Source organism: Bufo gargarizans, chromosome 10 (assembly GCF_014858855.1).
Source record: "Bufo gargarizans isolate SCDJY-AF-19 chromosome 10, ASM1485885v1, whole genome shotgun sequence".
Classification (NCBI taxonomy): domain Eukaryota; kingdom Metazoa; phylum Chordata; class Amphibia; order Anura; family Bufonidae; genus Bufo; species Bufo gargarizans.
The window spans coordinates 72,696,317-72,714,719 of NC_058089.1; the positions used below are offsets into that span (position 1 = coordinate 72,696,317).

Here is an 18,403-nt window from a genome sequence, read left to right on the forward strand (position 1 = left end):
ATAGTGCTAGTCTTACCCTAAACCCTAAGTTGTGCCTATTGGGTATTATGCCAGAAGATAACTTGCAATCTGCTGTAGTCACTGGAATAGGGAGAATGCTATACCAAGCAAGGAAAATGTTGGCGGCAAAATGGATTCAGCCAGTGCCTCCAGATATCTCAGAATACGTCGCTAGACTAAATATGATAATTCGCCTAGAAAGGGGGATTTATCAAAAAAGGAAGAATTTGTCCAAATTTGAGGCGATATGGGGAAGTTGGATCGATAAATCTGGATGCTGTAGCTCTTGGTTGGTGCTTACAAGAAAAAAAAAAAAGAATAGTTGGGCCAATCTTGCAGCTCTGTAGTATTTCAGTAAATCTGGAACTGATAAGCCCCCCTGTGCTTTGTGCCTACACATAGTTGATTTAGGTATGCGTGGTTTCTTATTAGCGCAAATGAACTTCATGATGTCCCTCTGTATGGTCTTTAAATCGGCTGAGGGAACAGGGACAGGGAGGGTCCTAAACAGGTATAAATGTCTCCGAAGGACTACCATTTTAATTATGTGAATCCTGCTGACCCATGAAACTGGTAAAGAGCCCCGAGATTTCAAGCCCTGTTTGATTTTACGTTACATCTGGGGAAAGTTAGTTCTATATACCAGGTCAATTTTGGTTGGTAACAGCGTCCCTAGATATGAGATATAATGTGGCTTGTGCTGAAAGGGGAAATTTCTTAGCAATAGCTCTTTTGTTTGTGGGGAAACATTGCAGAGGAGTAATTCCGACTTGCTGTGATTAATTTTAAGGCCAGATACCTCTGAAAAGGTTTGCAGTATATGCAGCAGATTTGGGAAGGACATGATGGGATTGGTAACGGACATAAGTAGGTAGGTAGTAGTAGATTCAAGACCTTTCTAATATTGTCAGGTGCTTCTCTCCCAGGTATAAACCCCACCTGGTCCTTGTGTATAAGATCTGGTAAGGTGGTGTTTAACCGACGGGCTAAGATGGATGTAAATATTTTGTTGTCTAGATTAAGGAGGGATATGGGTCTGTAGTTGGAAGGATTCGGAGGGTCCTTGTTGGGTTTAGGAATAACTCCAATATTGGCCTGTAAAAATTCTGCTGGGGGGTATGTCCTTGTAGAAGGAGGTTGCAATAATTGGCAATATGTGTGGAAAGTAAGGGGCGAATTTTTTAAAATATAGCGCCGAGAAGCCATCAGGGCCGGGGGCTTTACCTATCTTTAGGTTGTTTATAGTGTATTTAACTTCATCATTGGATATCGGTCTGCCTAAATCTGACAAAGTCTCTGACGTTATCCGGGGAATTGGGACCGTTGATAAAAAGTTCTGTATGTGGGAATCGGAGGGGGAGTTGGGGGTGGAGTATAATTTCTGATAAAAGAAGTAAAACATGTAAAGTATAGTATCTGGGTACGTAGCTGAAAAACCTGGTTTATTTTCTGTTTTGCCTTAAAGAGGACCTTTCACCTGTAAAAACAATGTGAACTAAGTATGCTGACATGGAGAGCGGCGCCCGGGGATCTCACTGCACTTACTATTATCCCCGAGCGCTGGTCCGTTCTCCCGTTATGCCCTCCGGTATCTTCGCTCTGTAAGTTATAGTAGGCGGTGCCTGCCCTTGTCCTGGGGCCTTCTCTGTATTGTTAGAAAGGATGGCGTTTAGTTGCAATTTAGTGTCTTTAATGGCTTTTAGCAGATATAGAGAAGGGGATCTCGGATGTGCCCATACTAATCTTTCAAGTTTAGCTTCTAAAGCTCTTTGAGCTTCAGTACGATCTCGCTTCATATGTGAGGCTACACCAATAAGTTTCCCCCTCATAAAGGCTTTGTGGGTTAGCCACGCTATCATAGGGTCAGAGTCGGCTGTAACATTATCCCTAAAAAAATTCGGGATGTCTGTTTGAAGCTGATAAACCAGTCCAGAGCGTGTCAGTAAGGACTAATTTAGTCTCCACGTATAAGCCAAAGAGGTACGGTCAGCCCTAGCTATCTCGGTCAACACTATGTCATGGTCCGACCAGGAAGAGAGGATGTGTCTAGAGTATGAGACATAGGGGAGAAGAGCCGTGGAGGTGAATATCATGTCGATGCGCGTATATAACTGATGTATAGGATGAGTCATATGTGTAACTCTTTTGTGGCCCATTATGTTCCCTCCACGTCTCAGCTAAGTTTAAGGACTCTAAAACCTTTTGAATCTTGATTTTGTGTGAGCGTGGACGTGGCTGGGTGGGAGGGACGAACGGTATAATATAGGGTTAATAGTGATGTTATAGTCCCCACACCAAATGATCTTATGATATGTGAGGGATTGATACTGGATCCTCATTAGGTGCATACACATTGACAAGACAAAATGTTTCCTCCCGGTATGTTCCCAACAGAATAACAAATCTCCCATTTGGGTCGAAGATCGATTGCGTCACTGACATCGGGAAACATTTTTTTTAACAACGTTATCACACCCCTGCTTTTTGATTGAAAGGTAGATGAAAAAAACCTAGAGTACTGTGGGTGGAAGAATTTCGGATGGGACCCAGGTGTATAGTGCGACTCCTGTAGACAAAGGACATCAGGTTTATGTTTCAGATACGCAGCAAATGCCGCTTTTCGTTTTCTAGGCGAGTTTAAGCTCCACATTATGGGACCAAATTTTATACATAACCGATTTAATATGAGAGGTTCAAGTGTGTGCTGAAGAAAGGGACGTCCTCTATCTTAGGAGCCTCTATCTTAGGAACAGAAGTCATTAAACAAAACAGCTAACAATAAAACAGGTGCATAAATTGCATGGTATAGCAAGAGCTGAACCAAGTCAGCAGATAATGACGGGTTGGGTTAGAGGAAGTCTCACCCAAAAATGGCGCGAATCTCTGTCTCCATCAACCCTCTTAGTTGAGGCAGCATGAAAGTCCACTAAGCCAAATCCCTGATATCGGACTCCAAAAAACAGTGGGGTAAGGCCACTAATAAAAAACTTATAGCAGAAACAAAGCTTTGCAACAAAAAAAAAATAAAAAATGGTAACACTTACGTCTCATTATGATGATGGTACTTTAGCATCGGTCCAGCATATCGGTCATGCCACGCCGGTCTCGGCAGTTTAGGATCTGGGTGAGTGGCTCGCAGAGCCTGATGTGGGTACCACCTTGGTCCAGATCTTAGCTGGTCTTTGAGGCTTGGCAGCAGCCTCCGGTCCGTCTCGGTGTTCATGCGGTATTCCTGCACGCTGCAAAGTCTCTAAACCCTCTCATAGCGATCAAACTGTATGGTTCCAAGAGTTGAGTTGGAAAGAGAGTGCGAAGGGAAAGCCAATCTGTATTTCACTTGTGCCTTCTGCAATGCTTGAGTCACCGGTCTCAGCTCTCGTCGTCGACGGAGGGTAGATGGCGCGAGGTCCGCATACAAGTGCACAGACGAAGGTAGGCCCGGCAGCTCCGAGATGTTTCTGGCTGCAGCCAAGATCAGGTCCCTGACCTCAGGGTGATGAAATTTTAGGACCACATCCCTTAGTAGATCATTTGAGCGGGGTTTCCTCAAATCCCTGTGTACCCTGTCCATTTTCAGGCGGCTTTGCTCCTCTTGTGGTAGGAGGGCCGTGAATAGTGCTGTCATGGTGGATATAATTCCGGCAGACCCCTTACACGGAGGTTTCCTCTGCGGAACCAGTTTTCAAGGTCCTCTATCTTGGACTCGAGCGCCTCCAGTTGTGCAGTGTGCGAGTCAGTGTCTGTTCTGTCGGAGCCCAGCGCGTCCTCAATATCATCATTGCGGGACTCCAGATCAGAGACCCGTTGCCCCAAGTCCTGGATCTGACGTGTAAACTCTGCCACTGCTTGTGAGAGTTCTGTACGAAACAGAGCAGCGATGTTAGCAAAGAGTTCTGCCTGACCTTGTTGGTCTTGTGGGTCCGGCATGCAGCCGCTGGTAGTGGAGGAGGCGGGGCTAGCTGGAGCTGGAGAGGGGTCCGCCATTGCTGAGCGCCCAGTACTTCTAAAGAGTTCAGGTAAAGTCTGTGATGGCGCCGGTTTACTCATCGTTCTTCACTTCCCTCTGTTGCGGGACATTCTTAGGTTGTCAGTCACCAGTTTTGAAGGCTTGTGGAGCCGGTAAAGCGGCGCTTGTAGAGGGATTAGATCGGCTTGTGGCACGGAGCTCAGAGAAGCATGTCCTCCTCCTCGGGCTGCGCGCATGCGCCCCTCTGTCTCCGTTTTGAAGGGTGTCTTCTTCAAACTGCATGTTTCAGCTCTTTTTCACAGATGTTCAATAGGAATTAGATTAGGGCTCATAGAAGGCAACTTCAGAATAGCCCAAAACTTTGCTCTTAGCCATTCGTGGATGTTTTTAGCTGTGTGTTTTGGTCATTTTCCTGCTGGAGGACCCATGACCTTTGACTGACACCAATCTTTGTGATACCGGGCAGCACATTTCGGTCCAGAATGTCTTTATAGTGTCGAGATTTAATTGTGCCCTGCACTGATTCAAGGCAGATGCAATAAAGCAGCCCCAAAACATAACTGAGTCTCCTCCATGTTTCACAGTAGGTACAATATTATTTTCTTTTTATGCTTCATTTTTGCATCTGTGAACATAGAGCTGATGTAACTTCCCAAAAAGCTGCAGTTTTTTCTTATCTGTCCAAAGGCCATTCTCACCAAAGCTTTGTGGTTGTCAATATGCACTTTGGCAAATTCTAGACTTGTTTTTGTAAGATTTGCTTCCAACAGTGGTTTTCTCCTTGGTTGTCTTCCAATAAGTCCACTTTGTCACACTGGTGGTCCATGCCCACCGCTGTCTTGCTGTCATGACCAGGCGCAGATGTCGCTCTACTCTCCTTGTGTGATTTTAGGACTGGTGCTTAGTAAACTGTCCTTCAGCACTGCAAGTGTTAGTCCTTTCCTTGTGCACTGAGCCCAGCTGTTGGTTAAAGAGCTTGTCAACCTTCCTACTTAGCTGGGCTGTGGATCCACCTCCTCGCCTGAGCTTTGAGGTTTCTACTTGCTAGTAACCAGAGATATTGCGAACATAAAATTTTCCGTTCGCGAACGGCGAATGCGAATTTTTGCAAAAATGTTCGCGAACCACCATAGACTTTAATAGGCAGGCAAATTTTAAAACCCACAGGGACTCTTTCTGGCCACAATAGTGATGGAAAAGTTTTTCAAGGGGACTAACACCTGGACTGTGGAGTGCCGGAGGGGGATCTATGGCAAAACTCCCATGGAAAATTACGTAGTTGACGCAGAGTCGGGTTTTAATCCATAAAGGGCATAAATCGCCTAACATTCCTAAATTGTTTGGAATAACGTGCTTTAAAACATCCAGTGTGTGTATACGATCAGGTATGATGTTGTATCGATCAGGTAGTGCAAGGGTTACGCCCGCTTTACAGTGACAGACCAAACTCTGACAGACCAAACTCCCCGTTTAATGCACCGCAAACAACCGCAAACAGTCCATTTGCACAAGGTTCCTTGTCCTCACTTACGTCATTAAAGGTCTCTTCCTCCACCCAGCCACGTACAACACCAAGGGTCCCTGAAAGGTGACAACAAGCCCCCTGGGACGCCTGCTGTGGTTGGTCTTCCACCTCCTCAAAGCCACCTTCCTCCACTGACTCCTCTTCTTCAGACTCCTTTCTCTGCGTTGCCGCAGGTCCAGCAATCGACGACAACAAGGCTGCTTCTGGTGGTGATGGTGATCACAACTCTTCCCCTTCATGCTCATCTACGGCCTGATCCAGCACTCTTCGCAGGGGCCGCTCCAGAAAAAACGCATATGGGATGATGGGATGAGGTTGATGATGTTGCCTTGGGTTTGACTGATCAGGTTTGTCACCTCCGCAAAAAGACGCATGAGCCTACAGCCATTGTGCATGAGCGTTCAGTAACGCGGCCCAAAAATACTCAGCTCCGCAGAGGCTGTCCTTTTTTTTTTTTATTTTTTTATAAAAAAAAAATCTGTTTTTAACAGTTTAATCTCTGTTTTGTCCCCTATCAGGGGCCGGTGTATGGAATAGATTTTAGGAACCGGGAGATGGAAAAATATGCTTGGTTGGTCCTCTTACTTTCAATTTGGGGCACTGCGCGAACGGCTTGCAATGTACTGTGCCACCAGATATGAGTGGTGTGTTTAAGTAGTACTATTCCTATCAGTTTAATCCCTGTTACGTCCCCTATCAGGGGATGTGTATGGAATAGATTTTAGGAATCGGGAGATGGAAAAAGATGCTTGGTCGGTCCTCTTACTTCCAATTTGGGGCACTGCGCGTGCGCCGTGCAATGTACTATGCAATCCCAATATGAGTGGTACTATATGTTAAGTAGTACTATTCCTATCAGTTTAATCCCTGTTACGTCCCCTATCAGGGGACGTGTATGGAATAGATTTTAGAAACCGGGAGATGGAAAAAGATGCTTGGTTGGTCCTCTTACTTCCAATTTGGGGCACTGCGCGTACGGCTTGCAATGTACTGTACCACCAGATATGAGTGGTGTGTTTAAGTAGTACTATTCCTATCAGTTTAATCCCTGTTACGTCCCCGATCAGGGGACGTGTATGGAATAGATTTTAGGAACCAGGAAATGGAAAATGATGCTTCGTATGTCCTCTTACTACCAATTTGGGTCACTGTGCGTGCGCTGTGCAATGTACTATGCAATCCCAATATGAGTGGTATTCTAAGTAGTACTATTCCTATCAGTTTAATCCCTGTTCCATTCCCCTATCAGGGGCTGGTCTATGGAATAGATTTTGGGAACCGGGAGATGGAAAAAGATGCTTGGTTGGTCCTCCTACTTCCAATTTGGGGCACTGCGCGTGCGCCGTGCAATGTACTGTGCCACCAGATATGAGTGGTGTGTTAAGTAGTACTATTCCTATCAGTTTAATCCCTGTTACGTCCCCTATCAGGGGACGTGTATGGAATAGACTTTAGACAACCGCAAAGAGTTGTCAATAGTTGACACACTCATGACATAAATTTTATTCCTCTATGCGTCAATCTTGGTGTAGTGATGACTGTGCTCGTGCGCACGTTTGGGAGATTGCAGGCGATGTTTTTTTTTTCAAAGCCTATGGTCGTGCTGAGGTAGTTCAGTGACGGTTAAGTGACCCAGAAAACAATGATTCTGCAGTTTGGGCCCATTGTTGGCCTAGTAGGCGTTAATGATCACCTAAGGGTACTTTCACACTTGCGTTTTTCTTTTCCGGCATAGAGTTCCGTCACAGGGGCTCTATACCGGAAAAGAACTGATCAGTTGTATCCCCATGCATTCTGAATGGAGAGTAATCCGTTCAGTTTGCATCAAGATGTCTTCAGTTCAGTCGTTTTGACTGATCAGGCAAAAGAGAAAACCGTAGCATGCTACGGTTTTCTCTCCGGGGAAAAAAACTGAAGACTTGCCTGAACGCCGGATCCGGCATTTTTTCCCATATGAATGTATTAGCGCCGGATCCGGCATTCAGAATACCGGAATGCAGGATCCGTCGTTCCGGCATGCGCAGATCGGTAAAAATGAGAAAAATGTACAAGACGGATCCGTCGGTCCGCATGACAAGCGGAGAGACGGATCCGTCCTTGCAATGCATTTGTGAGACGGATCCGCATCCGGATCCATCTCACAAATGCTTTCAGTCAGTGGCAGATCGGCGGATCCGGCGGCCAGTTCGGACGACGGAACTGCCCGCCGGATCACACTGCCGCAAGTGTGAAAGTAGTCACAAAGAAAATGTATGTTTTTTTTAAATGCAAAATTATCCAGCCGATCGCTTTTAGTCTGTTCACAATGAAGCAACGACCTTATCATCTGGGGTGTGCCAACATTGCCATTGCCAAAACACTCATAGAGGTGGTCGCTTCATTGTGATACGCAAGCCCCTTCATCACAACAAGGTAACGATCACGAAGGGGAATTGACACATGTATGTGCCTTTTTTTGTTTTGTTTTTGCAGCCACAGTGCAGCACCAGAGGCCAGAAAAATGAGGCATGTACAAATGCCTGAAAAACTAGGCATTGTTGCAGCCGCTGCTGTAGCAGCGGCCAGAAAAATGTATGTTTTCCAGGCAGAAAGTGCCCTAAAACATTGCGGCTTGAACCCTAGTTGGTGGCGGATAAGTCATGCAAGTCATCCGGCATGCAGAGATAAAATACAGCTGCGTGTGGACCATTTTTAGCCCAAGGCAGCTCATCTCATCAGGCCTTTTTTAGTCAGATGTATCACCCACTGTCAGTCCCTTCGGGATCCATGCCTCATTCATCTTAATAAAGGTGAGGTAATCTAGACTTTTGACCTAGGCGACTTCTCTTCTCAGTGACAATACCTCCTGCTGCACTGAAGGTCCTTTCTGACAGGACACTTGAAGCGGGGCAGGCCAGAAGTTCTATCGCAAATTGGAATAGCTCAGGCCACAGGTCAAGCCTGCACACTTAGTAGTCAAGGGGTTCATCGCTCCTCAGAGTGTTGATATCTGCAGTTAAGACAAGGTAGTCTGCTACCGGTCGGTCGAGTCGTTCTCTGAGGGTGGACTCCGAAGGGCTGTGGCGATGCGTAGGACTTAAAAAGCTCTGCATGTCCTCCATCAACAACACGTCTGTAAAGCGTCCTGTCCTTGCCGGCGTGGTCGTGGTAGGAGGAGTATTACTTTCACCTCTTCCCCTGTTAGATTCCCATTGTGACATCACCCTTATACGCTGTGTAAAGCATACTTTTTTAATTTATTGTGGAACTGCTGCATCCTTTTCGACTTCCGGTAATTCGGTTACATTTTAGGCATTTTCTGCTTATACCGGTGGTCTAGTAGCATGGCCACCCAGTACAAGTCGTTCTCCTTCAGCCTTTTTATACGAGGATCCCTCAACAGGCACGACAGCATGAAAGACCCCATTTGCACAAAGTTGGATGCCGAGCTACTCATGTGCAGTTCCTCGTCCTCACTGAAGGTCTGTTCTTCCCCCCCAGCCACGTACAACACCACGGGTACCAGATAGGTGACAACGAGCACCCTGGGATGCCTGCTGTGGTTGGTCTTCCTCCTCCTCAAAGCCACATTCCTCCTCAGACTCCTCTTCCAGCGTTGCCGCAGGTCCAGCAAGCGATGCTGATAAGGCTGTTTCTGGTGGTGATGGTGACCACAACTCTTCCTCTTCCTCTTCACGCTCATCTACGGCCTGATCCAGCACTCTTCGCAGGGCACGCTCCAGGAAGAAAACAAATGGGATGATGTCGCTGATGGTGCCTTCAGTGTGACTGACTAGGTTTGTCACCTCCTCAAAAGGACGCATGAGCCTACAGGCATTGCGCATGAGCGTTCAGTAACGTGGCAAAAAAATTCCCAGCTCCGCAGAGGCTGTCCTAGCACCCCAGTCATACAAATACTCATTGACTGCTTTTTCTTGTTGGAGCAGGCGGTCAAACATTAGGAGTGTTGAATTCCAACGTGTCGGGCTGTCGCAAATCAAGCGCCTCACTGACATGTTATTTCGCTGCTAAATATCTGAAAAGTGCGCCATGGCCGTGTAGGAACACCTGAAATGGCCACACACCTTCCTAGCCTGCTTGAGGATGTCCTGTAAGCCTGGGTACTAATACAAAAAGCGTTGTACGATCACATTACACACATGTGCCATGCACGGCACATTTGTCAACTTGCCCAAATTCAATGCCGCCAACAAATTGCTTCCGTTGTCACACACCACTTTGCCGATCTCCAGTTGGTGCGGAGTCAGCCACTGATCCACCTGTGCGTTCAAGGCGGACAGGAGTGCTGGTCCAGTGTGACTCTCTGCTTTCAGGCAAGTCAACCCCAAGACGGTGTGACACTGTTGTATCCGGAATGTGGAATAGCCCTTGGGGAGCTGGGGGTGTGCAGTAGATGTGGAGCAGGACGCAGCAGCAAAAGAGGACTCAGCCAAAGAGGTTAGCGAAGAGGATAGAGTAGGAGGAGTAGAGGAGGTGGCAGCAGGCCTGCCTGCAAGTCGTGGCGGTGTCACCAACTCCTCTGCATAGCCACGCATTCCATGCTTGGTAGCCGTCAGCAGGTTTACCCAATGCGCAGTGTAGGTGATATACCTGCCCTGACCGTGCTTTGCAGACCAGGTATCAGTGGTCAGATGGACCCTTGCCCCAACACTGTGTGCCAGACGTGCCATGACTTACTTTTGCACAATCGAGTACAGGTTGGGGATTGCCTTTTGTGAAAAGAAATTTCGGCCGGGTACCTTCCACTGCGGTGTCCCAATAGCTACACATTTTTGGAAGGCCTCAGACTCCATCAGCTTGTATGGTAAAAGCTGGCGGGCTAAGAGTTCAGACAAGCCAGCTTTCAGATGCCGGGCAAGGGGGTGACTCTGTGACATTGGCTTCTTACGCTCAAACATGTCCTTGACAGACACCTGACTGTGGGCAGATGAGCAGGAACTGCTCAAGGCGAGAGGCGGAGTGGAGGGTGGTTGAGAGGGGGCAAGGAGGACAGCAGTGGTTGACGTGGCTGAAGATGCTGGACCAGGAGGACGATGGTGGCTTTGAGTTTGTGTGCTGCTTGTACTCGTCATCATGTGTTGATCCCATTGGCGTTTGTGATGTGAGATCATGTGCCTTCGCAAAGCAGTTGTACCTAGGTGGGTGTTGGACTTCCTACAACTCAGTTTCTTTTGGCACAGGTTGCAAATGGCATCGCTGTTATCAAAGGCAGACACACAAAAAAAAATGCCACACTGCTGAGCTTTGCAATGACGGCATTCTGGTGGTGGCAACAGCATGCGTTGATTGGCGTGCTGTCTGGCTGAACCCAGGTGCCAATACATGCTGTCTGACTGTGCCACTAGCTCCTTGCGACGACCTCCCCCTGCTTCCAACTCGTCTCCTCCTTCTCTCTGTCTCCCCATCTGAACTTTCCCCCTGTTCTTTTTATCTTCGAGGGGGCACCCACGTGACATCCACGGACACATCGGCATCATCAACCGCTTCACTTGTATCTGACAACTGGGCAAAGGAAGCGGCAGCAGGTACAACATCATCATCATCACACCGTACGTCCATGTGTGTAATGCTGCCTGACTGAAACATATCCCTGTTATCTACATCCTCTGGCAATAATGGTTGTGCATCACTGATTTCTTCCAACTGATGTGTAAATAACTCCTCTGACAGATCAAGTGAAACAGCTGTGGTGCTAGTGTTGGTGGTGGCGGTAGGTGGGCGAGTGGTAACTTGAGAGGTGCCCGAAGCTGAGCTGGAGGAGGATGGTGCGTCAAGGTTCCGAGCGGAAGCTGTAGAAGATTGGGTGTCCTGTGTTAGCCAGTCAACTATGTCCTCAGAACTTTTCGAGTTCAGGGTACGTGGCCTCTGAACACTGGGCATTATTCTAGGGCCAAAGGGAATCACAACACCACTACCATGACAGCCCCTGCGGGGTGGCCTGCCTTTGCCTGTCATTTTTTTTTTTAGATTAGTTTAGTTGTTTAGTTGTCTATGCGTGCAAGCTACTGTGACACCAGATATGAGTGGCACTGTGCACTGGCAGTAGTTGGCAGAGTAGACGCTGTTGGCCTGACACACACGCTTGCAGACAACTAACTGCTATTATATTGCAGTCAAAATAATATTTTTTATTATTTAAATGCAAGCTACTGTGACACCAGATATGAGTGGCACTGGCAGAAGTTGGCAGAGTAGACGCTGTAGGCCTAACACACACGCTTGAATGCAACTAACTGCAATTATATTACAGTCAAAAAAGTTTTTGATTTTTTTAAATGCAAGCTACTGTAACACACACACTTGCAGACAACTACCTGCTATTATATTACAGTCACATTTTATTTTTTTATTTTTTAAATGTAAGCTACTGTGACACCAGATATGAGTGGCACTGGCAGAAGTTGGCAGAGTAGACGCTGTAGGCTTAACACACACACACTTGCAGACAACTAACTGCTATTATATTACAGTCAAAATTATATATTTTTTTAATGCAAGCTACTGTGACACCAGTTATGAGTGGCACTGGTGGTACTGTACACTGGCAGTAGTTGGCACAGTACACGCTGTAGGCCTGACACACACGCTTGCAGGCAACTAACTGCAATTACATTACAGTCAAAAAAGTTTTTTGTTTTTTTTATGCAAGCTACTGTGACACCAGATATGAGTGGTGGCACTGGGCAAGTGGGCACAGTATACGCTGTGAGCCTGACACACACACTGGCAGGAAACTGCAATTAGATTACAGAGGAAAAAACAAAAAGCAGACTGATGTACTAGCCCTAAAAATGGCTTTTTGGGGTGCTGTCAGGATGCTGTCCTTACAGCAGAGATCAAATGAGTCTTCCAGGACTAGAGTGGACACTGAATACACTGGCCTAGCTATCGATTCCCCTATTAAATCAGCAGCAGCTACACTGTCCCTCCTCTCACTAAGATTGCAGCTTCCGAATGAATCTAAAATTGATGCTGTCCAGGAGGTGGGAGGGTCTGGGAGGGAGGGTCTGCTGCTGATTGGCTGGAATGTGTCTGCTGACTGTGAGGTACAGGTTCAAAGTTTGCTCAATGATGACAAATAGGGGAGGACCGAACATCGCATATGTTCGCCTGCCGCGGCGAACAAGCAATGTTCGCCGGGAACTGTTTGCCGGCGAATAGTTCGGGACATCTCTACTAGTAACCAGTGAAGGTGATCTTGTCTGAATGTCTGTTTACCGTACCTTGTCTGTCTACTGACTCTGCTCCTTGTTGCCTGCCCCAAACTTGGAACTGTGACCTGAATTGCGCTTGTACTCAGCCGACCCTGACCTTAGAATTGCTATTTGAAATACCCAAGTACTCAGCCTGCCCTGACTATTGGACTGTGTTCAAACTACGCCTTTAACCTGAGTACTTGGTACTTCGCACCAGTGTCTCTGAGCCCCTTGGGTCAGCAGCCAACTACACAAAGACTACTTCAGGAGGTAGCGGCCTGGCTAGTTCCCTGCGGCGAAGACCAGATCCCTGTACAGTGGTTTAAGGGTGAATACCAGGGAAGCATCAGGTCTACACCCACTGCTGGTTACACCTTGCGGTTCACCTCTAATCTCTTTAGAAGTTGTTCTGGGCTCTGGTTACCAGTTATATTATCCATCTCTTCAATTTGTCATTAATTTTCCTCTTGCTGCCACATTGAATAATATGTGCAGACTGCAGTTGTATTAACAGGAACATCAAGCTGTTTGGAGATGATGTTATAGCCTTTACCTTTAACATGTTTGTCTACAATTTTGTTTCTTATCTCCTGAGACAACTCTCTCCTTAGCTTTCTTTGTCCAGCTTTAGCATGGTACACATCATGTTACCAAACAGTGCAGTGACTTCTCTTCACTCTTTAAATAGGCAGACTAACTCCCTACAAGTTTGAAGACACCTGTGATGCTGATTACATGATGGACCTTAGTTTAACATGTCCCTATGGTCAAATTATGTTCAATGTTTTCTAGGGTTACCATCATTTTTGTCAGGCCAGTTACATTAGTTCATTTTTTAAAATTATTCAGTTGAACTACAATTTAAATGCAGTGTCTAATTAGCATTAGCTGATTTTCAGTAAATTTTAATTTATCATTCCTTTTGTCAAGTTATTTCACTGACATATATGTATGTGTGTATGTTATATATATATATACTGTAGGAGAGTTCAAGGGATGATTGTGGATGATAGATATGTGTCACCGAGGTTCCTGGCCTTGGTGAAGTAAGAGCTGTTTTCATGTGTTAGCAGCAGTTGCTGTTTGACACGTTGCTATTTAGTATTGCTGTAATAGCTGATCAGGGATGGCTCTTACTGGGAGTAGTCAAAGTGGTGGGTGGGTGACTACTCCCCATGTTCCAGGTTGGGTTTTGGGGGTATAAAACACAGGCAGCACTGTCAGGTGGGGTGGATTACTCCTCTCTGACAGTGGAGCTCTGTCACTCTCTGTGTTGGGAACACCAAAAAACGACGATGCTGTTTATATAAAAAATAAATACTGTTATTGAATTACATAGAACAATAAATATCACGGTTAGTCAAAAGGGATAAGATGTGAAGAAGTGAGCCTCTAGAAAAGGGCTCAACAATGTGGAGAATCGCACTTGAGGGGAATTGCACCTTGAGCAGCCACAGTTGCCAAAATGATAAAGAGTCGGATGACCATGGAATAAGTAATAGATAGTGATGACAATACAACATCACATCAAACATTTAACATGACTATCCAAAATATCCTTACATCCTCCACAATCTAAGACTCAGATAAAGTGTCAGACTGTGGCTGTGTAATGATATGACTGATGACTAATAACTACTAAATAGTTAAATAATTTTGCCTGTCCAAACAATATATGAGTCTCACATTACATACCCGTATTGCTGCTGCTCTCTGTGACAATGGATCCCCAAATGCCTCAACCTCGACACGTGTTTCGCCACGTAGGCTTCGTCAGGAAGGCCTCCTGACGAAGCCTACGTGGCGAAACACGTGTATAGTGGAAGCAGGGGAAACGGCAACTATAGGGCCCCTAACTCGGAAGGGGCTCGCTCAGGGGGAGGAGTATAACAGGTTATTGTGAACAGCAATATTATACAATGATAGTATATACAGCGACATAACATACTGTATATATTTGTAGGAAAAGGACGGCTGCCAGGCCTGGTCTGAAAGAGCGATCCTAACAAGTTGAAGGAGTGGGGATTGCACAAGATAAGGAGGGTGCGAAGAAGTTGTTGTTGTTGTGGGGGGGGGGGGGGCATTCAAAAAGAGTGGTTTTCAGTGGCTGAGATCGGGAGACTAGTTAGGGTTGAGGGAAAGCTGAATGGAGCAGAGATATTCTTAATGAGAACCTGATCCAAAGTGCTCTGGACCTCAGTCTTGGTCAGTGGTACACCTTCCAACAAGACAATGAACCTAAACACCCAAACAAGACAACACAAGAGTGGCTTAGGGACAACTCTGTGAATGTCCTTGAGTGAGCCAGCCAGAGACCTGACTTGAACCATATGAAACATCTCTGGAGAGACCTGAAAATGGCTGTCCACTTATGGTCCCCATCCAACCTGACAGAGCTTGAGAGGATCTGCAGAGTGACAGGAAAACCACAATTCCAGGTGTGCAAACCTTGTGGCATTATTACAAGGTTCTTTGCAAATGTATTGTATTAACCTGCATACATGTGAATACTTTAAGCAGCTTGTCTTATAATTCAGCAATATGTGGAGTAAGCTTCGGTTCGGTGGTCAGATGGTTAGAGCATTCTGATTTTCTTTTACTGTTGTTTTGCTCATAAAGGGGTTGTCTCTCTAACATGAGCATTGGAGCATTTCATGCTCCAATGCTCTATATTGCCCTGTGCTGGGGCAGTGGTTTTTTTGTTTATATTTTTACACTGCTAGGCGGAGGCTTCCACCTTGCAGTAATGGGCGGGCTTTAGCTTTGTCCTAGTGCTGCCGCCTAGCTTTTCCCCACGGAGAGCCCAGTACTTTACCGGATCTCAAAAAAAAACTTATCGTGCCGGGCAAAGGTGTGCATCAGAGCATTAAATGCGCCGATGCTCATATCAGGGAGGTTGCCTTGGTGAAAATGGGGATATGTCCGGGTTCAGCTCTGAACCCGGATAACCCCTTATATTTAGAGTTTAATTCACTGTTTAGGTGTTGCTGGCTGTTCCAACTTTGAAGTTTTCCTCCCAAGTGATGATAATGGGTAAAATAGTAATCATGAAAGTAAATGTATGGAGAAAAAAAATGCATGCAGTTTTTACATGCTACAGTATTTCAATACAAGTAGTTCTAGGAATATTTCCTGAAATTTTTCCTTTTAAAGGTATTTTCTAGGATTTTTTAAAGGGGTTTTCCGGAACCTCTGCAGATCAGCTGTATGAGAAGGCAGTGGAGCTCCTAGTGTGATTGTTAATGATGCATGCAGTATAGAAATGTAATACATAGTTTGCATTCATTGTCCTGTTTTTATTCTGATGTATCTCTACATCTTGTCTTTAATAAGTCAAATATCTTTCAGGTTCCTCAGCATCTAAACGGGGAAATTATAACATAGGTAGGTATATACAGTAGTAATGCTCATTTAGACAAGTAACCAGTTCTCCTTTAGACCTTCACTAGCAAGCTTTATGGCTCAAGCACAGAACCTGTATGGCTTTGTGCAATCTCAGTGATGTACAGAACCATCAAACTGGCACCAATAGAATATTTTGGGACCCTACTATATTTTCCTGTGCTGCCAATGGACACAAAGTATGAATCTACAAGCAAAAAATGTATTTATAATAAAAGTTAGAAAGAAGCACTATTGAACCCCACCAATCCCCACCCCTGCTATTACAATGCTACTCTAGTACCCAGTGTTCTCCACTTTCCGGTCCTGGCTCCACACATTGGAATGCCTGAATTGTAATAGCTGGGGCAGGGATATGTGAGGGTAATACTTTTTTACCTTTTTTTCTTTTTTTTTAATAACACCTTTTTGTCCAATTCCCCCCTTTAAGATATGTTTGTTTTGGCTCATCTAAACGTTTTGTTATGTAATGAAACTGATCATCAATGTATTGCAGGTAAACACTAGCAGAACATGCTGACTCATTATTATTATTTTTTTTTATATATATATAATTTCTGTTTGGTAGATGTATAGTAGAAGGTATGAGTTCTGAGGCATGTAAAATGTCCAGTTAATATTATAGGGGGAATGTGAGGAAAGAGTGGAACGGCACACCTCTGTGATAAAGGTGGTGCTCATTGGTATATAAAGTTCCTGCAATTGAAGAAAAGACCACGGCACTCTAGTTGCTGTTTCATTAAATGCTTATTTTTATTATTATTAGAAAACTTTTTTGTTTTGTTTTTTAACTTTTTTATCCATGCAGAGAATAATATTTAGCCACTGGCCAACGTTTCGTCAACAATAGACCTTGATCACGGCCTTAGTCATGGTGCTTGTAGTTTGGCTGGATGGCGCATCCAGCCAAACTACAAGCACCATGACTAAGGCCGTGATCAAGGTCTATCGTTGACCCAAATGTTTGCCAGTGGCTAAATATTATTCTCTCGATGATGGCATAAAAAAAAAAAAAAACAGTTTTCTAATAATAATAAAAATAAGCATTTAACTAAACAGCAACTAGAGTGCCGTGGTCTTCTCTTTAATTGAAGTTAATATTATAAGCCTCTGGCATAGTTGCCTTTATAATTTTTTATGATATTGATCTCCAGCATCGTCTTAGTACATTATACTACTACTACTGATAATGAGCCGCCATTGCATATTACAATAATTTACCTCTGTTCCTGTATAGATGGTATGAGTGTTAAGGTTTTTCTCCGTGGTCGACCAATTACAATGTATATACCTTCCTGTATAAAAAACCATGATGACCAGAAGCCAGAACTTCCCAGTGAAAAGCTGCAGTTAGAGTGGGTGTATCCTTAAATTGTGTTTACATGTCTAATATAAATGTATTTCTGCTATGAAAGCGGCTCATCTCTTATCGCACAGGCAATGATTGAAAAGAACCTGTTTCTTCCAAATAATTGCATGCTCATCAGAGGAGGTTAGGCTACTTTCACACTCGCGTTTTGGGCGGATCCGTCATGGATCTGCAAAAACGGATCCATTACAATAATACAACTGCATGCATCTAGTGTTGTTTCAGTTATCGAATTTTCGATACCCAATCGATACTTTTGCCTGGTATCGACCTCGATACCAGGATTTGCCTTTTTTCGATACTAGGCTTCGCTATTGCGTAGTCTAGTATCGGAGAACAATGAGCGGGCTGCTCTCAGTGCTCTCCGTGTTCTCCTCAGTAGCACAGGGGAGAAGGAAGCAGTCTCTCCCTTACCCCTGTGCCGCTGCCACTAATGAGGAGAGAGGGGCGGGCGCACTGCGCCACTGATTAAAGTAAATGTTTAAAGAGGACCTTTCATCTGGCAAAAAATTCTGAACAAAGTATCATGATATGTACAGCAGCCCCCAGGGATCTCATTGCACTTACTATTATCCCTGGGCGCCACTGCAGTATCTTCAGGGACTTGGTTATACTGGGCGGAGACTGCCCTTGTTCTCCTGGGAGAAAAAAACTCCCAGGCTGTGAGCTCTGCGCTGCGATTGGCCAGCGCTACAGCTTGGGAGAAGGAGACACCCAGGAGAACAAGGGCAGACTCCGCCCAGTATAACCAAGTCCCGGAAGTCTCCGCCCAGTATAACCAAGTCCCCAAAGATACCGGAGGACATAGCTGGAGAACGGAGCGGCGCCCAGGGATAATAGTAAGTGCAGTGAGATCCCTGGGCTGTACATATTATGATACTTGGTTCAGAATTTTTTGCCAGATGAAAGGTCCTCTTTAATACAAATCACGGAGGCGGGAAGCT

At 45.4% G+C, this 18,403-nt stretch overlaps 1 protein-coding gene across 1 annotated transcript in view; it reads left to right on the plus strand.

The window, feature by feature from the left end:
* Positions 1–18,403, plus strand: part of EML3 (EMAP like 3) — a 194,096-nt gene that overhangs the window by 101,031 nt on the left and 74,662 nt on the right. The window contains exons 6-7 of the mRNA XM_044270888.1: positions 16,037–16,072; positions 17,328–17,451. Of these exons, the coding sequence (XP_044126823.1) occupies positions 16,037–16,072; positions 17,328–17,451 (160 nt within the window). The remainder of the gene's footprint in view (positions 1–16,036; positions 16,073–17,327; positions 17,452–18,403) is intronic.